The 16,612-nt window shown below is 42.3% G+C and overlaps 1 protein-coding gene across 1 annotated transcript in view; it reads left to right on the forward strand.

Annotated features, from left to right (window-relative positions):
* Positions 1-16,612, forward strand: part of LanB1 (laminin subunit beta-1) — a 142,791-nt gene that overhangs the window by 114,138 nt on the left and 12,041 nt on the right. Inside the window, exons 31-33 of the mRNA XM_069325850.1 lie at positions 11,486-11,721; positions 11,838-12,209; positions 15,840-15,984. Coding sequence (XP_069181951.1) covers positions 11,486-11,721; positions 11,838-12,209; positions 15,840-15,984 — 753 coding nt within the window. The remainder of the gene's footprint in view (positions 1-11,485; positions 11,722-11,837; positions 12,210-15,839; positions 15,985-16,612) is intronic.

Below are 16,612 nucleotides of genomic sequence, written 5' to 3' on the forward strand. Positions count from 1 at the left end.
TTTTCCATTTCATTCTTGGTGGGGCAACCCACAGAATGGCACCCATTTCTCCAGCAAGGAAGAAAGATGCAAAGTTCTTGTGTCCATCGGGATCCACAACAGGGAATAGAGTAATAGAAACTGGGCATATTAACAATGAATGCCCCAGTTCCTCTGAAGAAAGGATAGGAAGAAGTAGGGTATACTTTGCACATGTATACATTAAAAGTCTTTCAGCATTCTCCTTAAAAAAATAATGTGCTCAAACTTTGAGGCACCTGAGGCAGACTGCATGAAACACAAATGGGACATATCCCATAATGTGGTCACTGTCTGATATGCCGCCTTCCTGGAAAGAGGCTAACACAGACAAACCCAGCAGGCAGAATGGCAGAGACAGATATGATACACACCTCAATCTTCAAATTGAAGACACGTAGAGAAGGTAGGAGTGCGTGTTTCCGTAGTGCAGACACAACGTCGAGTTCCTCAAAAATATCGATGAGCATGGCCCTACAGAAGACCCGAGAGGCTTGTATTACCCGAGAAGAAGCATGAATCCCTTCAGAGAAGAGGACTATTATTCAAGGCAAAGATAATGCTAACAGCAACTAAGGAAGAGATCCCTGATCACATGCAGCTGTAGTGAACTCTAAAGCAAGGCACACACAGGAACCAAACACACTGGTAGGGGTACATAAGTGATGAACCATTGGTTTGATTTGGCGAAGATTGTTTACATAGGGACAATGTTGCCAATGGTTATCATGCAGTGGTCTGTTTTAGTATGCTTTACCTTTCTGGTGGTTTTTCTTGGATGCTGTGGTTGATCTGAAATCCCCAGACTCCCCTGCTTCTACTGAGGGAGCCAGGTTCTGGTCCTGACCCCTGGTAGGCTCTCTTGAATCACTGGAGTTTTATGTAGTGTGTCAGCTAGCTTATTGGGTACCTAAGGTATCTGCAGAGAGGGGCCCCTCTCAGAAAGACCAAATTACTTTGGCATACAAGATTTGCAATTTTGCGGTAAAAACCTGTTTTTGCACCATAACTAGTATCCAATTACAAATTGTTAGTAATTCTTTTACATGTTAATTTCATGATTTTCCCAATTCATCTTAAGAGAAAATAATGCATTTTCATGAAAAATGGGTAATTTTAATTTATAACTTCTAAATCATAGGTAATATTGCATATTCTCATTGTTAAATTTCTTGCAGCATGCAATTGCAACTTTGAAGGCTCAGAGACTCTTCAGTGTGACCATGAAACTGGACAGTGCAAATGTCTGGAAGGCATTGGTGGGGACAAGTGTGATGAATGTGCACGAGGGTTTACTGGACGAGCACCTCATTGTCAACCGTGCGGAGAGTGTTTTGACAACTGGGATTTCATACTTACAGAACTGAAAGGTAAAGAATTTTGAGCATCTTAATTTGAAAATTTGGAGAAACCTTGTTGAAATTTATTTTCTTAACATAATAATAGTAATTTTGAAAGTACTGTTGTTAAAGCATCATAATATTGTGTTATGTTTTTAAACCATATCAAAGCAGCTTATCTTCATATTGTATTATGCCACACACTAAGAGAATTTATAAATATCCTCAGACCGTACACAAGCCCTAATTGCTGCAGCTGGACAGATCAAGCAATCGGGAGCAACTGGCGCATATAGTCATGAGTTTGAGTCAATGGAAGAAAAGATTAACGATGTAAGAGATATCTTGCTATCAGCTAACATGACTTCACAGAGTTTAGTCTCTCTCGAGGATCTCATTCAAGAACTCAGGTGATTTATCCCTTATTTGGATTTTTCAAATGAAACATTAATTGGAAATACAGTAAAACTGAAAATTTATTTAAAAGCTGGTATAATAATTATTGACTATCTGCCTTAACCACTGTGATGCGCTGAGTTTATTGTGACATTATCCCTGTGCACATGAAATCAAGTGTTCCCCAAAAATTCTTTTTTCTTTGTAAAATGATAAATTCCCTGCCCTGAACATGACTATGTAAAAATAAATACCAAATTCTAATTACTTTGGCTGTGGGGATGTGGACAAGATGCACTGTGACGTCATGAGGGGCTGGACATCCGTGCGTGAAGCTCCTAGACACGGTCGGGCGGGCCATTCAGGCACTGCGTGTTGCCACAAATATATTTTCAATTATTTGTTCTATGTATTTCCGATGCGATTTTTTTTTTTATCGTATATGATGCATATTTGTGTCCTTTACAATGTGTATACAGTAGAACGTTCATAATGTTCCATGGAACTGTGATATGTGTCAGTAATGTGTCCAAAATAAATGTTTATTGTTGCAATATTACTTGTTAAAAATTCACTAAAATTATAATATGTACAGTTTCACACACTATTTACACAGTAACACACTGTATTACACACTCAGTACTTCCGAAGTGAGTAATAATCAACGAAGTAGTCCATGGTACACAGTGCAACGTCGCTCTTATTGCACCAGGTACAGATAGATTTTCTCTTACTGTTTCTTCATTTTGTGTGCTTGCAAATAACGCACTCATGTACACCCTTGGCCTTAGTACTTGAAGGTGGTATGTAGCCAGGCTTGTAAAGCATAAGGTAGTATTGAAAAGATTATAGGAAAAGATAATTTGTAAGGTAGTCTTGAAAAGATCGCTTTGTAAGGTCCCACACAGGAAGAGACTCAGCCACTCGAAGCCACTCAGCCACTCGAAGCCACTCAGCCACTCGAAGAGTGTCAGTCAATCTGGAAGAGATTCAGCTATTCTTGAAAATATCTATGGAAAACACCACCATGGAAGCTGCTAACACTGTTTATCTATGCTACTTGTATCAGATGCATCATCACTGAACACAGAAGACGATTCATCTATGTATCATCTATATAAATTGGAGATGGCATAAGTGGGCAAGCCACTCAGAGCTACATCTGGATACCCTCTCTGTATCGTCCTCATAGGCACTGTATCGCTTGCATCCGACCTTTGTGTTAGGTCCTTATTGCGCCTAGCTTCACCAATATCATGACCCTTATGTTCTTCAAACAATAAGGTTTGAAATTCACCGACAGAGCGCGATCTTTCAACACTGCGTCGGACAGGTATTTGGGAGCCAGGGGTGCGTACTCGCCTAGTTGTACTCACCTAGTTGTGCTTGCAGGTGTTGAGCTTTGTCTCTTTGGTCCTACCTCTCAACCGTCAATCAACTGGTGTACAGATTACACCAGTTGGGTGGGTGCCACCCACTCAGTACTAACCCAGCCAGCAACCCTAGGGCATTCTGGAAATTTTTTCCAAGATGGCTGCCTCTCACTGGAGGTCCTAAGAGTCCATTTCATGCACAACCAACTGTGCACACATTTTGAATGGGTACGGAAAAATCAAAAGGTGTTTTCTCGGTTGGCAGCAGTCCAGTGGTTAATCAAGTATACAGTTGCTAATTTCTGATGTGAGGCCTCATGGATGCTCTGGTTCAGAGACATTATTGACCATCTAGGACTCTTATCCCTCACTGGTCCCTCATCTACCCTGTCTTCCATTATATATCTGCAAATTTTGATGCTTTGCCACTTATGGCACAATGTGGATCTTTTGGTCATGGATTATTTTCTACATGTGTTAGCATGTTTCGTTTCTTTACTTTATACTCTCTGCTGCCTTGATGAACCCAGCCTCTTTTGAGTTTGGGTCAGCCCTAGTTTTTGGTTGCAGTACAAGATTCCTGATTCTTCTTAGCTTATGGACAATCCTTCTATTTTCCTTGGGGGGAATTTGCATGGTGTTTGCTCTAACCAAATGCTTGAGTTGGGAGAGACGGGCTTCATCTTTTATGTTTTCTTGGGTAGAGGCTTGCCCATTTGCTTTGGTCCTGCCCAGGGATGTGGTCATGTGGCAGCTCCACATGCAGCTTACTTTGCTTTCTGGAGCCAAGGCCACGGAGGATCACATGAGCTACGTTCACGTGGCATCTGTTTTGCACATCAGAGCTGTGACCGAGCTGTTTTCCATCTAGCTCCAATGTGGCTTGGATGTTTTGCCATTGGTGCCAAGTATTGCTGCCATGTTACCTGTAATTCCAACTTCAGCAGCTTTTCTGTGGGGAGCCCCTACGGCTCCCTGGAGCTTATCGGGCTAATGTATGTTATGATAGACCGGGACATTAGCTAAGGAGTTCAGACCTACTAGGGACCAGCGCCAGAACCTGGCCCCTTCAGAGAGGTTTCAGGGAGCAATGGCCCTGGAAAACCCCATATGGTTGGGGGTTTTCCTTATCTGCCATCGACCGGGGTTAGGCACCCAGAAAGGTAGGCGTAACAAAACAAACCCCACATGGTAAGAAACTACAACAAAAACCGAACAGAGAGGTAGAAAACTCCCTACAATCCCAAGGAAACTAGCAAACAAGCAAACATCACACTTTACTGCCGCGCCGATCGTCCGCGCAGCCCTCCCCACCCCGGGAGGGGGAGGGGGGAGCCCCGGACCTACCGCGCCGGCTGCCAAGCTCCAGTTCGGAAGCTAAGCTTCAACCATGGCGAAAAAAAACGCCGACCGGTGGGAGGGAGGGTTTCCAGGGAGCCTCCGGGGCTCACCCAGAAAATGGTGTTTCATTACATTCAACGCTGGTTTTCTATGGGGAGCCCCTACGGCTCCCAATCTTCTGCGGCTCTGGTCCGTCTGGTGTTGAAACGAACCCAGACTACTCAACCATTGGTTGTGCAGCTGTGCACAAGCCTGAACTTTGTGTGGTATTTCTCTTGGGCATAGTTTACCTCAGGGCGCTGCTCTAGTTTCTCCAGTATCATCCATTTCATTACCACCAGGACAATTGGGTAATCCCTGTTTGTCCATCTCCGACTTTTAGCTCTCTGGTTTCCTCTTTGGGCTTTTCAGGGTTCGCTTCCATGGTGTCTTCCTCAACATGTATATATGGATGCCTCAGCCCTAGGTTGAGGTTTTGTAACCAGCGATCACCAAACCTCCCAAGGCCATTGGGCAGATCCTTTTCTTCAAGCTCACAGTACAGTACACAAATTTGGGATTGTGTGGCAGGCACTGTGAACAGTTAGTCTTCCTCCAAACTCTGTTTTTGCCTCCATTTTGACTGTTCTTTCGTGGTTCACTGTTTGAATCATGTAGGATGGGGTGTTGCTTTGGTCTTTGCAACTGGAGTCTCATGGTTTGTTTTTTACACAGTTTATATGCAGGGTGTGCCCATCATTCTCATGGATGGTCTCTTGTTTCCTTCCTATTACCACAGAGTGGACTGTCGACAGTGTGTGCCTCTGTTTGCTCTGAGAGACATTCTGGCACAGGAGGTAAACCTGTTTGCATTGGTTTGGAACCAGTAAGTTTCATCCCACGTGGCTCGATTCCCCAATCACAAGACTTCAACACTGGATTACTTATAGCTGGACTGGTTTTGGTGGGGATTCCTTTATCTCAGTCCTCTGGTTCGGTTGCTGCTCCAGGTTTTATCAATCCAGACTGGAAACTTACATAAGGCAGGGTGACCCTTCTATCTCCTAGAGAGCTAGCTCAGCCTTCATTTCCAGATTTTCTGGCCAAGTGTCCTAACTTGGACATTTTCTGCAGGTTCATTTGATTGATCACTTCCAACCTGGACTAAGGCCATTTCTCCAATTGTCACCATGTCAGTCAGAGATTTGTCTATTCCTGTGGTGATTGACCATGTAGATGGTGTGTCTTGTAGATTAGAAGATTTTAATACTCGATTCAGTCCATATTCGAGGGGCTTGAACATTCTTGCTGATGATCCCTCCCACTTTTGTCCAGTGTCACCCAAATGCGAGGTTATCTTCATTGAGGTTATCTTGAGATGATTTCGGGGCTTAGCGTTCCCATGACCCAGTCCTCGACCAGGCCTCCTGTTTGTTACACACCCCCAGGAAGCAGCCTGTAGCAGCTGTCTAACTCCCAGGTACCTATTTACTGCTAGGTAAGAGGGGTATCAGAGTGAAAGAAACTTTTTGCCCAGTTGTCTCCGCTTCCACCGGGGATCGAACCCGGAACCTCAGGATTACGAATCAAAAATGCTGTCCACTCAACTGTCAGGCACCCTCTGGACCAGTCCAGAGGGTATATACAAAGGTTGATGGTGTTTATTTCTTGTGGCTTGTTTGTTTGCCCAAGATGTTTGGGATGTTATTCATACATCAAACTGATAGTAGCATTATTTAACAGCCTGGTGGACCAGATCATCAATCAGGAGGCCTGGTCAGAAACTGGGCCATGGGAATATAATACAGTACTTAGAACCACCACAAGGTAGCCACAAGTGTATACGTTTGCCTTTGCAATGAATCGCCAGCTTCCAGTGAACAAGACAGTTTCCTGATAGAAGTCATCAAGGTACTTTTTCCATGCTTTCCGGATTTGATTACTGTGGTCTGGGTCATTCTTCTGGCTTCATGATGGCTGGTTTCATTTCAAAGACTTTACCTTTGTGTTTTACCAGTTGGTCATTTTGAGATGGTTCTTGTCTCTATGCCGATCTTAATGTATGGAGGCGTTTAATTTTGTATCACTGTATTTTATGGGGGAAGAAGTGTCAGTATGAAGTAGTTTCAAGTATTATTCATCAGTTTTATACCCTCCATCAGGTTTTTTCCATTTGGGTTGTTATGGGTTTCATGACTTGGCTCTTCTTAAATCATCTCATGCCAGATACCATCTCCCTCTATCATTCTTCTTTGGCTGAACCCCTCTTCCTTGTCTTTTGCGTGGATTTAGTGTTGGTCCATTTTTAAGTTAGCTACATCTTTCCATCTCTGACTAACTAATTCTCCTCCTGATCTTTGGACTTGATTCTTGATTTCTTGTCTACTCCAAGGTTATGCATCTCCTGAAGCAGGTGTTATGTTTAAGGCTGCCCCATTTATTGGCTCTTGCATTGGGTAGTCATGTGAGGGAACTCCATGCCCTGTCGTTGTAAAGTTTATTGTACCTTTGCTTTCGGGGGTTCAGTTTCTGCAATTGCAAACACGGCCACCTTCTCTCACAAAGAATGAGTTAGCATCTTTTTGGTTGACACAGCTGATTATAGACTGTTTGTTATGCCAGGTTTTCATCATATGATCTATCCAGTGGCTGCTATTTGCAGGTACTGTGAGCAACCAGGAGTATCTTGTGAGGTTGCTTTTTTCCTTGTTCATTGCTGTCTTCTTCTTCTGCTCCAAAGCCCATTTGTTAAGTGGCCAAGCTGTATCAGCTACATGTCTCTTCTCTGGTAGCCAGATACCTTTCTGCCATAACATGTTCCCTGTGAAGTTATGTTGACTTGAGGGAGATAACATGTTCCTAACCACTTCATCATATCTGTCCAGGTTCAACTTCTAGGTTGTTGGTATTCTCTGGTAAGCTGTCTTTGTTTTCTTTTAAATATATATGTTTATTATTCAGGTTGCTGTGTGTTGTGGTTGTGTTGAGAATTTTTCATGTAAGGTCCCGTGAGAAGGAAGCTTGGGAAAGCCAAAAAGGCAGCCACTTCAGAAATGTAACATTAAGTATAATGAAATGCCTATTTCTAGGGGCTTATCAATGGCTCCATATTTTCCCACCCTGTTTTGTCTATTCACCTGTGTGCTTTCAGGGTTGTTCAGGTTTGAGTGTGATGGTTTGACTATTGATGTCATTTAATTGTTAAGGTGGGAGGGTGGGGGGAACAAGCAGTGTGGTTATATTTTCGGTATTTGGTATAATTTTGAGGTTTTTTTTTGGTAATTGTGTGTGTCAAACATTTATCAGTGAGCATTTCAAGCTGTTGTGATTTCTCCTTCCCCCTTACTTCAGCTATTTTGGTGAGTTTCCATTAGTGTGTATAATTTTATGACTTACAGCTCTCTGAACTCTTGTGAGGAGATATGATTCTGATCAGACTCACAGACACCTGGTGTGATGTTATTGGCCCTTGGGTACCAGTGCAGAAGTTGTAGAGAGCCTTGGAGGGCCTCTTGAAAGTGGCCTTTCATTATACTCTACACTATTTGTAGCATAAAAAGAACTTTCTTTCTTCCAGAGCAAATTTAACAAATGCTGCTGCTGAGCTCCAGGGTCTAGAAGGAGGAGTGGATAACACCACACAGCGCATCTCTCTAGCTACCAATGCTTTAGCTGATCTCCGTCTACAGGCAGAAGAGCTAAGGAATCAAGCCGGTGACCTGAAGGAAAAGGCAACTAAACTACAAGAGGCCAATGTTGAAGGTGAGAGCTCTCATTGGGTGGAGCAATATCACTAGTGTTGTTGGAATTCATATTTACCATTAGCATTGCTCATCTTACATAAATTGCATTTTCTGGGAGGGCTTTACTTTGGTGGCTCTGAGCTAGCTGCCTGGTTAACTCAAAAACTCTGCACGACTGTAATGAAATGCCTCTTTCTGGCTCCCTGAAGCTCTCTCTGAGATGGCTCCCTATTACTAAGTCACCTCAGCCACAGAGTTTTGTTTGGCCTAATGGAGACCAGCGCCAGAATCTATCCCCCTCATAGAGGCACAGAGACCAGGAGACACTGCCACCCCACCAGGAAAGCATCCAGAAAGTTGGCGAACTAATACAGACCACTGCTGGGATCAAAGAGAATGAAACCTCAAAATAGCCAAACAAACTCCCCAACAATGTAAACAAATGATCAGATCTCTTCAAACAAATGTGAGCTTCTTAGCACTATTCCCTCCATCAGAGTTGGGGAGGGAGCTGGAACACCCAGTGCCCTATGGACTACTACTCCAGTTCTGGAGCAGATGCACAAATGAACCCACAACAGGTGGCATGGAGGGAGGGAGGAAATTGGGGAGCCACCAGGGCACATCCATAAAGAGGTGTTTCATTACATTCAATCCATTTTTTTTTTTTTTTTTTTTCTTGTGTGTGTGTGTGTGTGTGTGTGTGTGTGTGTGGGAGCTCCTTGTGGCTTCTGGAAGCTAACTACCCATGGAGGAAAAAAAAAAGAGGAACTCACCAAACTTCAACTTCAGCAAACTTCAGGTATTGATGTAACTTCAGCTCTGTTTCGCAAGCTGTCTCATGCGTTGTTTCACCTCTGGCCTGCTCATGCACCGCTTGAGCTGTGTTGGTCGCTTGACAGGGTGCTCTCTTTTCTCTCTTCGCGGTTTATAGTGGGCCCCTTTGGTTCAGGACTGTTACTCTAAGGCTCTTTTCTTGTTAGCATTGGCCTCTGGGGGTTGGGTCGAGGAGCTTCATACTCTCCTCCAGCGCAGGGGTTTCTGCTCATTTGGTCCCGGTGGTAGGTTTGTTCGTTTGCAGCCGTCTTTTTTTTTTTTCTGGCGAAGAATGAGACTGCTGCTTTCCGGAGGGGTCCTTGGGTTGTTGATGCTTGGTTCATCATGCCGGGGGTGCATCATGTGTTGTGTCCGGTTGCGCCTCTTTGCCGTTATTTGTGCGCCATGGACTATGTAGCATCACAGGGTTATTCTGTCCAGCCAACCTGCAGTCTATCCACGTGCCCATGACATTCGCAAGTTTGCTGCTCTTACTGCTGTTTTTGGTAATATGTCCTGGGTTGACATTCGGGCGCAGGGTTTTTGGAGGTCGAACAGGGTCCTGGCTGCACGTTACTTCGTAAACGTTCCTGGACCTAGTTGGGCCTATGTCACTTTGGGTCGGCGGTTGCAGCCAGTTGTCTTGACTTCGCGTTGAGGAGTTAGCAGTGACCACCTTCCAGGTAAGTCCCTATAGCTTTCATCTGTGGGTAGGTAGCTCTGGGGCACCGACGGGGCTTCCCCCAGAAAACCAGCGTTGAATGTAATGAAACACCATTTTCTGGGAGAGTCCCGGAGGGTCCCCAGCAACCCTCCCTCCTTCCGATATGGCGGTTTTTGCGGGTTTTTGATGTCCAGCCTCAGAACTGAGAGGTGGATAGCCGGCGAGGGGGTCTGGGGCTCCCCCTTCCCCCTCCCGGGGAAGGGAGAGCTGCGCAGACAGTGGAGCGGGGACGTGTGACGTCATACTCGTTTCCTCGTTTCCGTTTGGGGAGTTCTATCCACTTATTCGCCTTTTTGTAGCAATTTTCACCAGAATAGGGGTTTGTTTTGTGATGCTTACCTTTCTGGGTGCCTAACCTGGTCGATGGCAGACATAGAATGCTTCCAACCACACGAGGGTTTCTATACAAGCCATTGATCCTCATGCCAATGTGAGGGGACCAGGTTCTGGCTCGTGGTCCCCGGTAGGCCCACAGAACTCCATACACATGACATGCCAAAGTCTGACATTAGCATATCAGCCTGGATAGCTCCAGGGAAACCTCCAGGATTCACCCAGAAAATGGTATTTCATTACATTCTATGCTTCTTTTTTTTTTTTTTTTTTTTTTACCCTGGCTTTCGGTTTTTGGGTCAGGGAACTTCGTGCTCTCCTCTGGAGGTGGGGATTTTTGTTCTACCCTGGTGATTGTTTTATTTATCTGCAGCTGGCTCCTTTCTTGGCAAGAAATGAGTCGGCCAGCATCCGGAGGTTTTTTTTTTGGTTATTGATACTTGGTTAGGCTGGGTGCATCATGTGCTGTGCCTGGTGGTGCCTCTTGGCTGTTAACTTCGTGCCACTGATTCTGCCTTGGTAGGTGCTTTGTAGGTCAGTCCTGTTTTCCTTGGTTCCCTCCTCCCTGGTGTGTCCATTTTCCTTCTCCATGGGTACTTAGCTTCAGGGAGCCACAATGGGCGGCCTCAGAAAAACAGTGTTGAATGTAATGAAATGCTAATTTCTAGGCAAACCCCAGCAGGTCCCTGATTTCCCCCATTCTCTTCTGCATTGTTGATTGGGGGGTAGTTTATATGTGCATTTGCTCCAGAACTTGACTGCTTGAGCCAGTAGACAGCATGAGCCCCAGCCCCTTACCCACGAGATTTGATCTTTTATTTACATTGTTGGAGGGGGAGGGGGGTTCATTCAGCAGTCTGTCACTCTTTTAAATCCAGCAGTGGTTTGTATGTGACCCCTGATTTTATGGGTGCCTTTTCCTGCAGAGTTGGCGAAATCTCACTTGTTTCCTGTGCTTCTTGTGAAGGCCAGGTTCTGGCCCTAGTCCCTGGTAGGCCAAACTGATCTCTATGGCTGATTCAATCTAGTAGTTGGGAGTAGTAGTCTAGTAGCTCAGTAAGATAGCAATTTCCAGGAGATTGCCTGGTTATTGGCATTTTGTTACATTCATTGTTGTTTTTTCTGTATAATTTCACAGAAGCAAATTGGTTTAAATTTAAAAAAAAAAAAACAGCCACATGGGTGGTTTCTGGAGAATAAGTGCTACAGTGGAAGTTTTAATATAGTAAAGTAAATGCAGATTTTCAGGAAATACTGTACTGTATCTAAATTCAGTTGCTTTACTTGTTCTAATAATCTTCAGTTTTTTATTTTTTATTATGGTTCAGTATTTTTGCTTATGCTGTGATTACAGTAATTGTTTATTGAAATATGCCAATTGCTGTTCAAACATTTAAGTTTTCCTAATTTACACTTTATTAGGAGCACTGAATTTGACTCGGTATGCTGGAGAGAGGTCACGTGCTGCACAAGAGCGAGTTGACTTCACACAGGTTATTGTGTCTGAATCTGAGCGTAATCGCAGGAGGATTGAAAATCTCCTTTTGCATGCGGGTGATCGGTTTAACCGCACACAAGATGAAAATGAAGCAAAGTTGTCTGGACTTAGTGATATGTTGGATGATATGGATGAGGGAATGCCGGATCTTAATGAACAGGTATAGTAGTGAATACATTGAAAGATAATGGAAACATGCATAATTTAAATTTGGCAATGTTAAAGCTATATTAATTGTTAAAAATCATTATATGATTTTGTATTAATATTTTACAGGTGTGTGACCGACGAGGTGATCCATGTGACACCTACTGTGGGGGTGCTGGCTGTGGCAAGTGTGGTGGACTCTCTTGCAATGATGGTTTAGTCAACACTGCTGAACTTGCTCTCAAGTTTGCTGATGATGCAGAAGAAACGCTAAAGAAAAAAGAAGCATCGGCAGATGAGCTTTTGAGAGGTGTTTCGGGTGCCAAACGTCAGTCTGACATTGCTTTTGACCTTGCTAAAATGGCATTTGAGATGACTTTCCAGGCTCGCAATATGACTGACTCTCATAGAGCAGCAATCTCTAAGCTCCTTGAAGAAATTGAAGAGTACTTCAATGTACCAGGAGCTAAACCCAAGGAAATTAGAGTGCTAGCTGAAGAGGTTTGTAAAAATTTTGTCATATGAAATTATAATTAAGGTAAAATTTGTTACAGTACCCATTGTATATGCATACATAAGTGTATCTTTTCATCACATCTTTGTCTTGTTAGGTATCCCCAGAAACTGTAAATCTGATGTTTACATATAATTAGCCAAGAATTCATCTGCCATTATACAACAAAGATACAGTTTGTAGAGAAGATGGGACAATGCAGACATAGCTCTCACCCTGTAACTACATTGAAGTAATCACATGCCCACCTACCTAATTACACATCTTCACACAATTTAAATCAGTATATTGCTGCAATATAAATCTTAAGTCATTCTGGAAATATTATTACATTTTCCCCATACTGTGTTATTCAGTTTATGTAGCACATTTCATATATTGAAAACACTGCTACCTCCTCAGACACTATGGTTGTGAAGTGGAAGCTCTTCCACTGAGCTATTGCCTCTTAGTGCCTAAGTGAGTGAAATGTTTATTACATGATAGTGTAGTTGACAATTTATATGAAGTGAGCATGGATCAATAATTCCTATGTGCTTAAATAGGAGCTGGGGAAGTATAAATTTATGTTGGGCAGTGGTTTGCTGCCTCTGAAGTTTTTCTTGTTGTGACTTCCTGAATAACTCAGTGGAAGAGCTTCCTCCTCATTGTATATGTATATATGTATGTATGTGTGTATATGTATGTATGTATGTATATATATATCTGTATGTATATGTATGCATGTATTTTATTGAATATGATCGAAAGGGTAAGATTCCATTTGCCAAGTGGTGCTCCATATGCTTATTTTGCCCAGGTCTTCTTGAAGGGCATTACAATCATCTAAGTTACTTATCTTCCCTATTACCTTAGGATCATCAGCAAACATGTTAATATAATTCTGTATTCCATCTGGTAGATCGTTCATGTAGACAATGAACATTACGGGTGCAAGAACTGAACCCTGTGGTACTCCACTTGTGACATTTCTCCAGTCCAATACATTGCCTCTGATTACTGCCCTCATTTTTCTATCAAAATTTTTCATCCATGTTAGAAGCTTACCTGTCACCCCTCCTAGTATGTTCCAGTTTCCAGTCCAACCTCTTATGTGGAATTCTGTCGAAAGCCTTTTTTTTAGGTCCAGATAGATGCAGTCAACCCAACCATCTTTCCTGTAAAATCTCTGTGGCTCGATCATAAACACTGAGTAAATTCATTACACAGGATCTTCCTAGATTGAAAACCATACTATCTGATATTATATAGTTTTTCTCCAGGTGTTCTACTCATTTAGTTTTAATTATATTTTCCAATATATTGACTACTACACTTGTCAATGATACAGGTCTATAATTGAGGGGGTCTTCTCTGCTGCCACTTTTGTAGATTGGAACTATGTTAGCCTTTTTCCACACATCAGCTACAACTCCTGTAAACAGGGATGCCTGAAAAAATCAGGTGAAGTGGAATGCTGAGCTCAGATGAACATTCTCTCAGAACCCATGGTGAAACTCCATCTGGGCCAACTGCTTTGTTCTTATTTAACTCCTTGAGCATTTTTTCCAGTGTGTGTCTAGACACTTCTATGTGCTCTATGTTGTTCCCTGGAATTCTTATTGTGTCTGGTTCCCTGAAGATTTCATTTTGTACAAACACACTTTGGAACTTTTCGTTTAATGTTTCACACATTTCCATTTTCATTTTCTGTGAATCTGTTTCCCACTTTCAACCTCTGAATATTATCCTTTGCCTGCAATTTGTTGTTTATGAATTTGTAGAATAGGCCTGGTTCTGTTTTACATTTATCCTGCTATCCCTTTTTCAAAATTTCTTTCTGCCTCTTTCCTCCCTGCCATGTAGTTGTTTTTTGCATCTTTGTATCGTTGGTATGTTTGGGGGTTTAGCCTCTACCTATATTGATTCCATTTTTGTTTCTTTTGGTCTCTGGCCCTCTCGCAATATCTGTTGAACCAATTCTGTTTCCTAGTCCTGCATCTCTGTTTTGGTATGATGTTTGTGTGCCTTCATCGTATATTTTGCCAAATTTGGCATACATCTCATTTACTTCCCTGCCTAGCAACAAGTCTGTCCAATTATACTTCTTAAAAATTAAAAAAAAAAATTTGAAGTTCCCATAGTGTCCTCTCTTGAAATCGAGTTTAACTGGTTTCATTGTCCCCAATTTCTTCTAGATTATATCTTAAAGCATATTTAATGTCCAACAGAACATGATCACTCTTTCCCAAGGGAGGAAGGTACTGGATGTCAAAAATCTCCTCTTCTTTCCTGGTGAATATTAGATCCAGTACTGATGGAAGAATACTTCCCTCATTCTTGTGGCCTGCTTGATGTGTTGACACAAGAATGTCTCCAGAATGAGGTTCAGAAACATGCATCTCCAAAAGTCCTCCATTCTTGCTTCATAGGCCTCCCAGTCTATTGTTTTAAAGTTGAAGTCCTTTGTGTAATTACCTAAGTGTAGTTACAGGATGAGAGCTACACTCATGGTGTCTAGTCTACCCAGTACTCTGTCATATAAAGCTTTGAAGCTACTAACGGTTTTGGCCTCCACCTCACTTAACTTGTTCCAACCGTCTACCACTCTGTTTGCGAAAGTGAATTTTCTTATATTTTTTCGGCATTTTTGTTTAGTTAGTTTAAATCTATGACCTCTTGTTCTTGAAGTTCCAAGTCTCAGGAAATCTTCCCTATTGATTTTATCAATTCCTGTTACTAATTTGTACGTAGTGATCATATCGCCTCTTTTTCTTCTGTCTTTTAGTTTCGGCATATATAGTGCCTCTAACAAGAGCTCCCTCGTAGCTCTTGCCCTTCAGTTCTGGGAGCCACTTAGTAGCATGTCTTTGCACGTTTTCCAGTTTGTTGATGTGCTTCTTAAGATATGGGCACCACACAACCGCTGCATATTCTAGCTTTGGCCTAACAAAAGTTGTGAACAATTTCTCTAATATTTAGCCATCCATGTATTTAAAAGCAATTCTGAAGTTAGAAAGTGTGGCATAGGCTCCCCGCACAACGTTCTTTATGTGGTCCTCAGGTAATAGTTTTCTATCTAGAACCACCCCTAGATCTCTTTCTTTATCAGAATTCTTTAAAGATTTTTCACATAATTTATAGGTTGTGTGGGGTCTGTTTTCCTATTCCACATTCCATAACATGGCATTTATTCACATTAAATTCCATTTACCGAGTAGTGCTCCATGTACTTATTTTGGCCAGGTCTTCTTGAAGGGCATGACAATCATCTAAGTTTCTTATCCTTCATATTATCTTTGCATCATCACCAAACATGTTCATATAATTCTATATACCAACTGGTAGATCATTTATGTAGACAATGAATATCACTGGTACACTGGTGCAAGAACTGAACCCTGTGGTACCCCACTTGTGACATTTCTCCAGTTCGATACATTGCCTCTGATTACTGCCCTCATTTTTCTATCAGTCAGGAAATTTTTCATCCATGTTAGAAGCTTACCTGTCACCCCTCCAATATTTTCCAGTTTCCAGAACAACCTCATATGTGGAACTCTGTCGAAGGCTTTTTGTGTGTGTGTGTGTTTCGCTCATTTTAATACTTAAACATGTTTTTATATTTTTCATAACAGGTGTTAGCTCTGGATATTTCCCTAAGACCAGAGCAGATTACAGACCTTGCTGAAAGAATTACCCTTACCATTGATTCTCTAACAAATATTGATGCCATTATTGATGCTACCAGAAATGATCTGGACATTGCTGTACAACTTAAAGGTATTGTACTTTTCATGAATTATTTAAATAGTTTAGAATTTGTCTTGTATATCATTAGTAACTTTTTAATGTTAGCATACAGTTGAGTTGGTCTTGATTATTGGAGAGAATTGCCACCTGGCTTGTGGTGGCAATATTATTAGGCTTGTTACTCACAGCTCATGCATCAAAACAGTAACTGTAAGCTATGTTTGGGCGCATCCGATCCCACGATTGTCGTCGCCCCTAAATCAACACAACAATAAGCTATGTTTAATAATGTGTAAATACCTGTTTGTGATTACCAGCTTGTAGTTGCAGGAATACAGTAATTATTATTTATCTTTGCCCTGGTCCCAGTGGCGTAGTGGTAAGACGCTCACCTGGCGTTACGTGAGCGCTTTGTCCTGGGTTCGTATCCTGGCCAGGAAGGATTTACTGGATACAAATCCTTAACTGTAGCCTCTGTTTAACCCAACAGTAAAATGGGTACCTGGTTGTTAACCGATTTGGCGGGGTCATATCCGGGTAACATAAGATTAAAGACTTACCCGAAACACTGCGTGTTAGTGGCTGTACAAGAATGTAAGAACTCATGTAATTACTTAAGTGTAGTTACAGGATGAGAGCTACGCTCATGGTGTCCCGT

The sequence above is a fragment of the Procambarus clarkii genome, chromosome 17, assembly GCF_040958095.1.
Source record: "Procambarus clarkii isolate CNS0578487 chromosome 17, FALCON_Pclarkii_2.0, whole genome shotgun sequence".
Classification (NCBI taxonomy): Eukaryota; Metazoa; Arthropoda; class Malacostraca; order Decapoda; family Cambaridae; genus Procambarus; species Procambarus clarkii.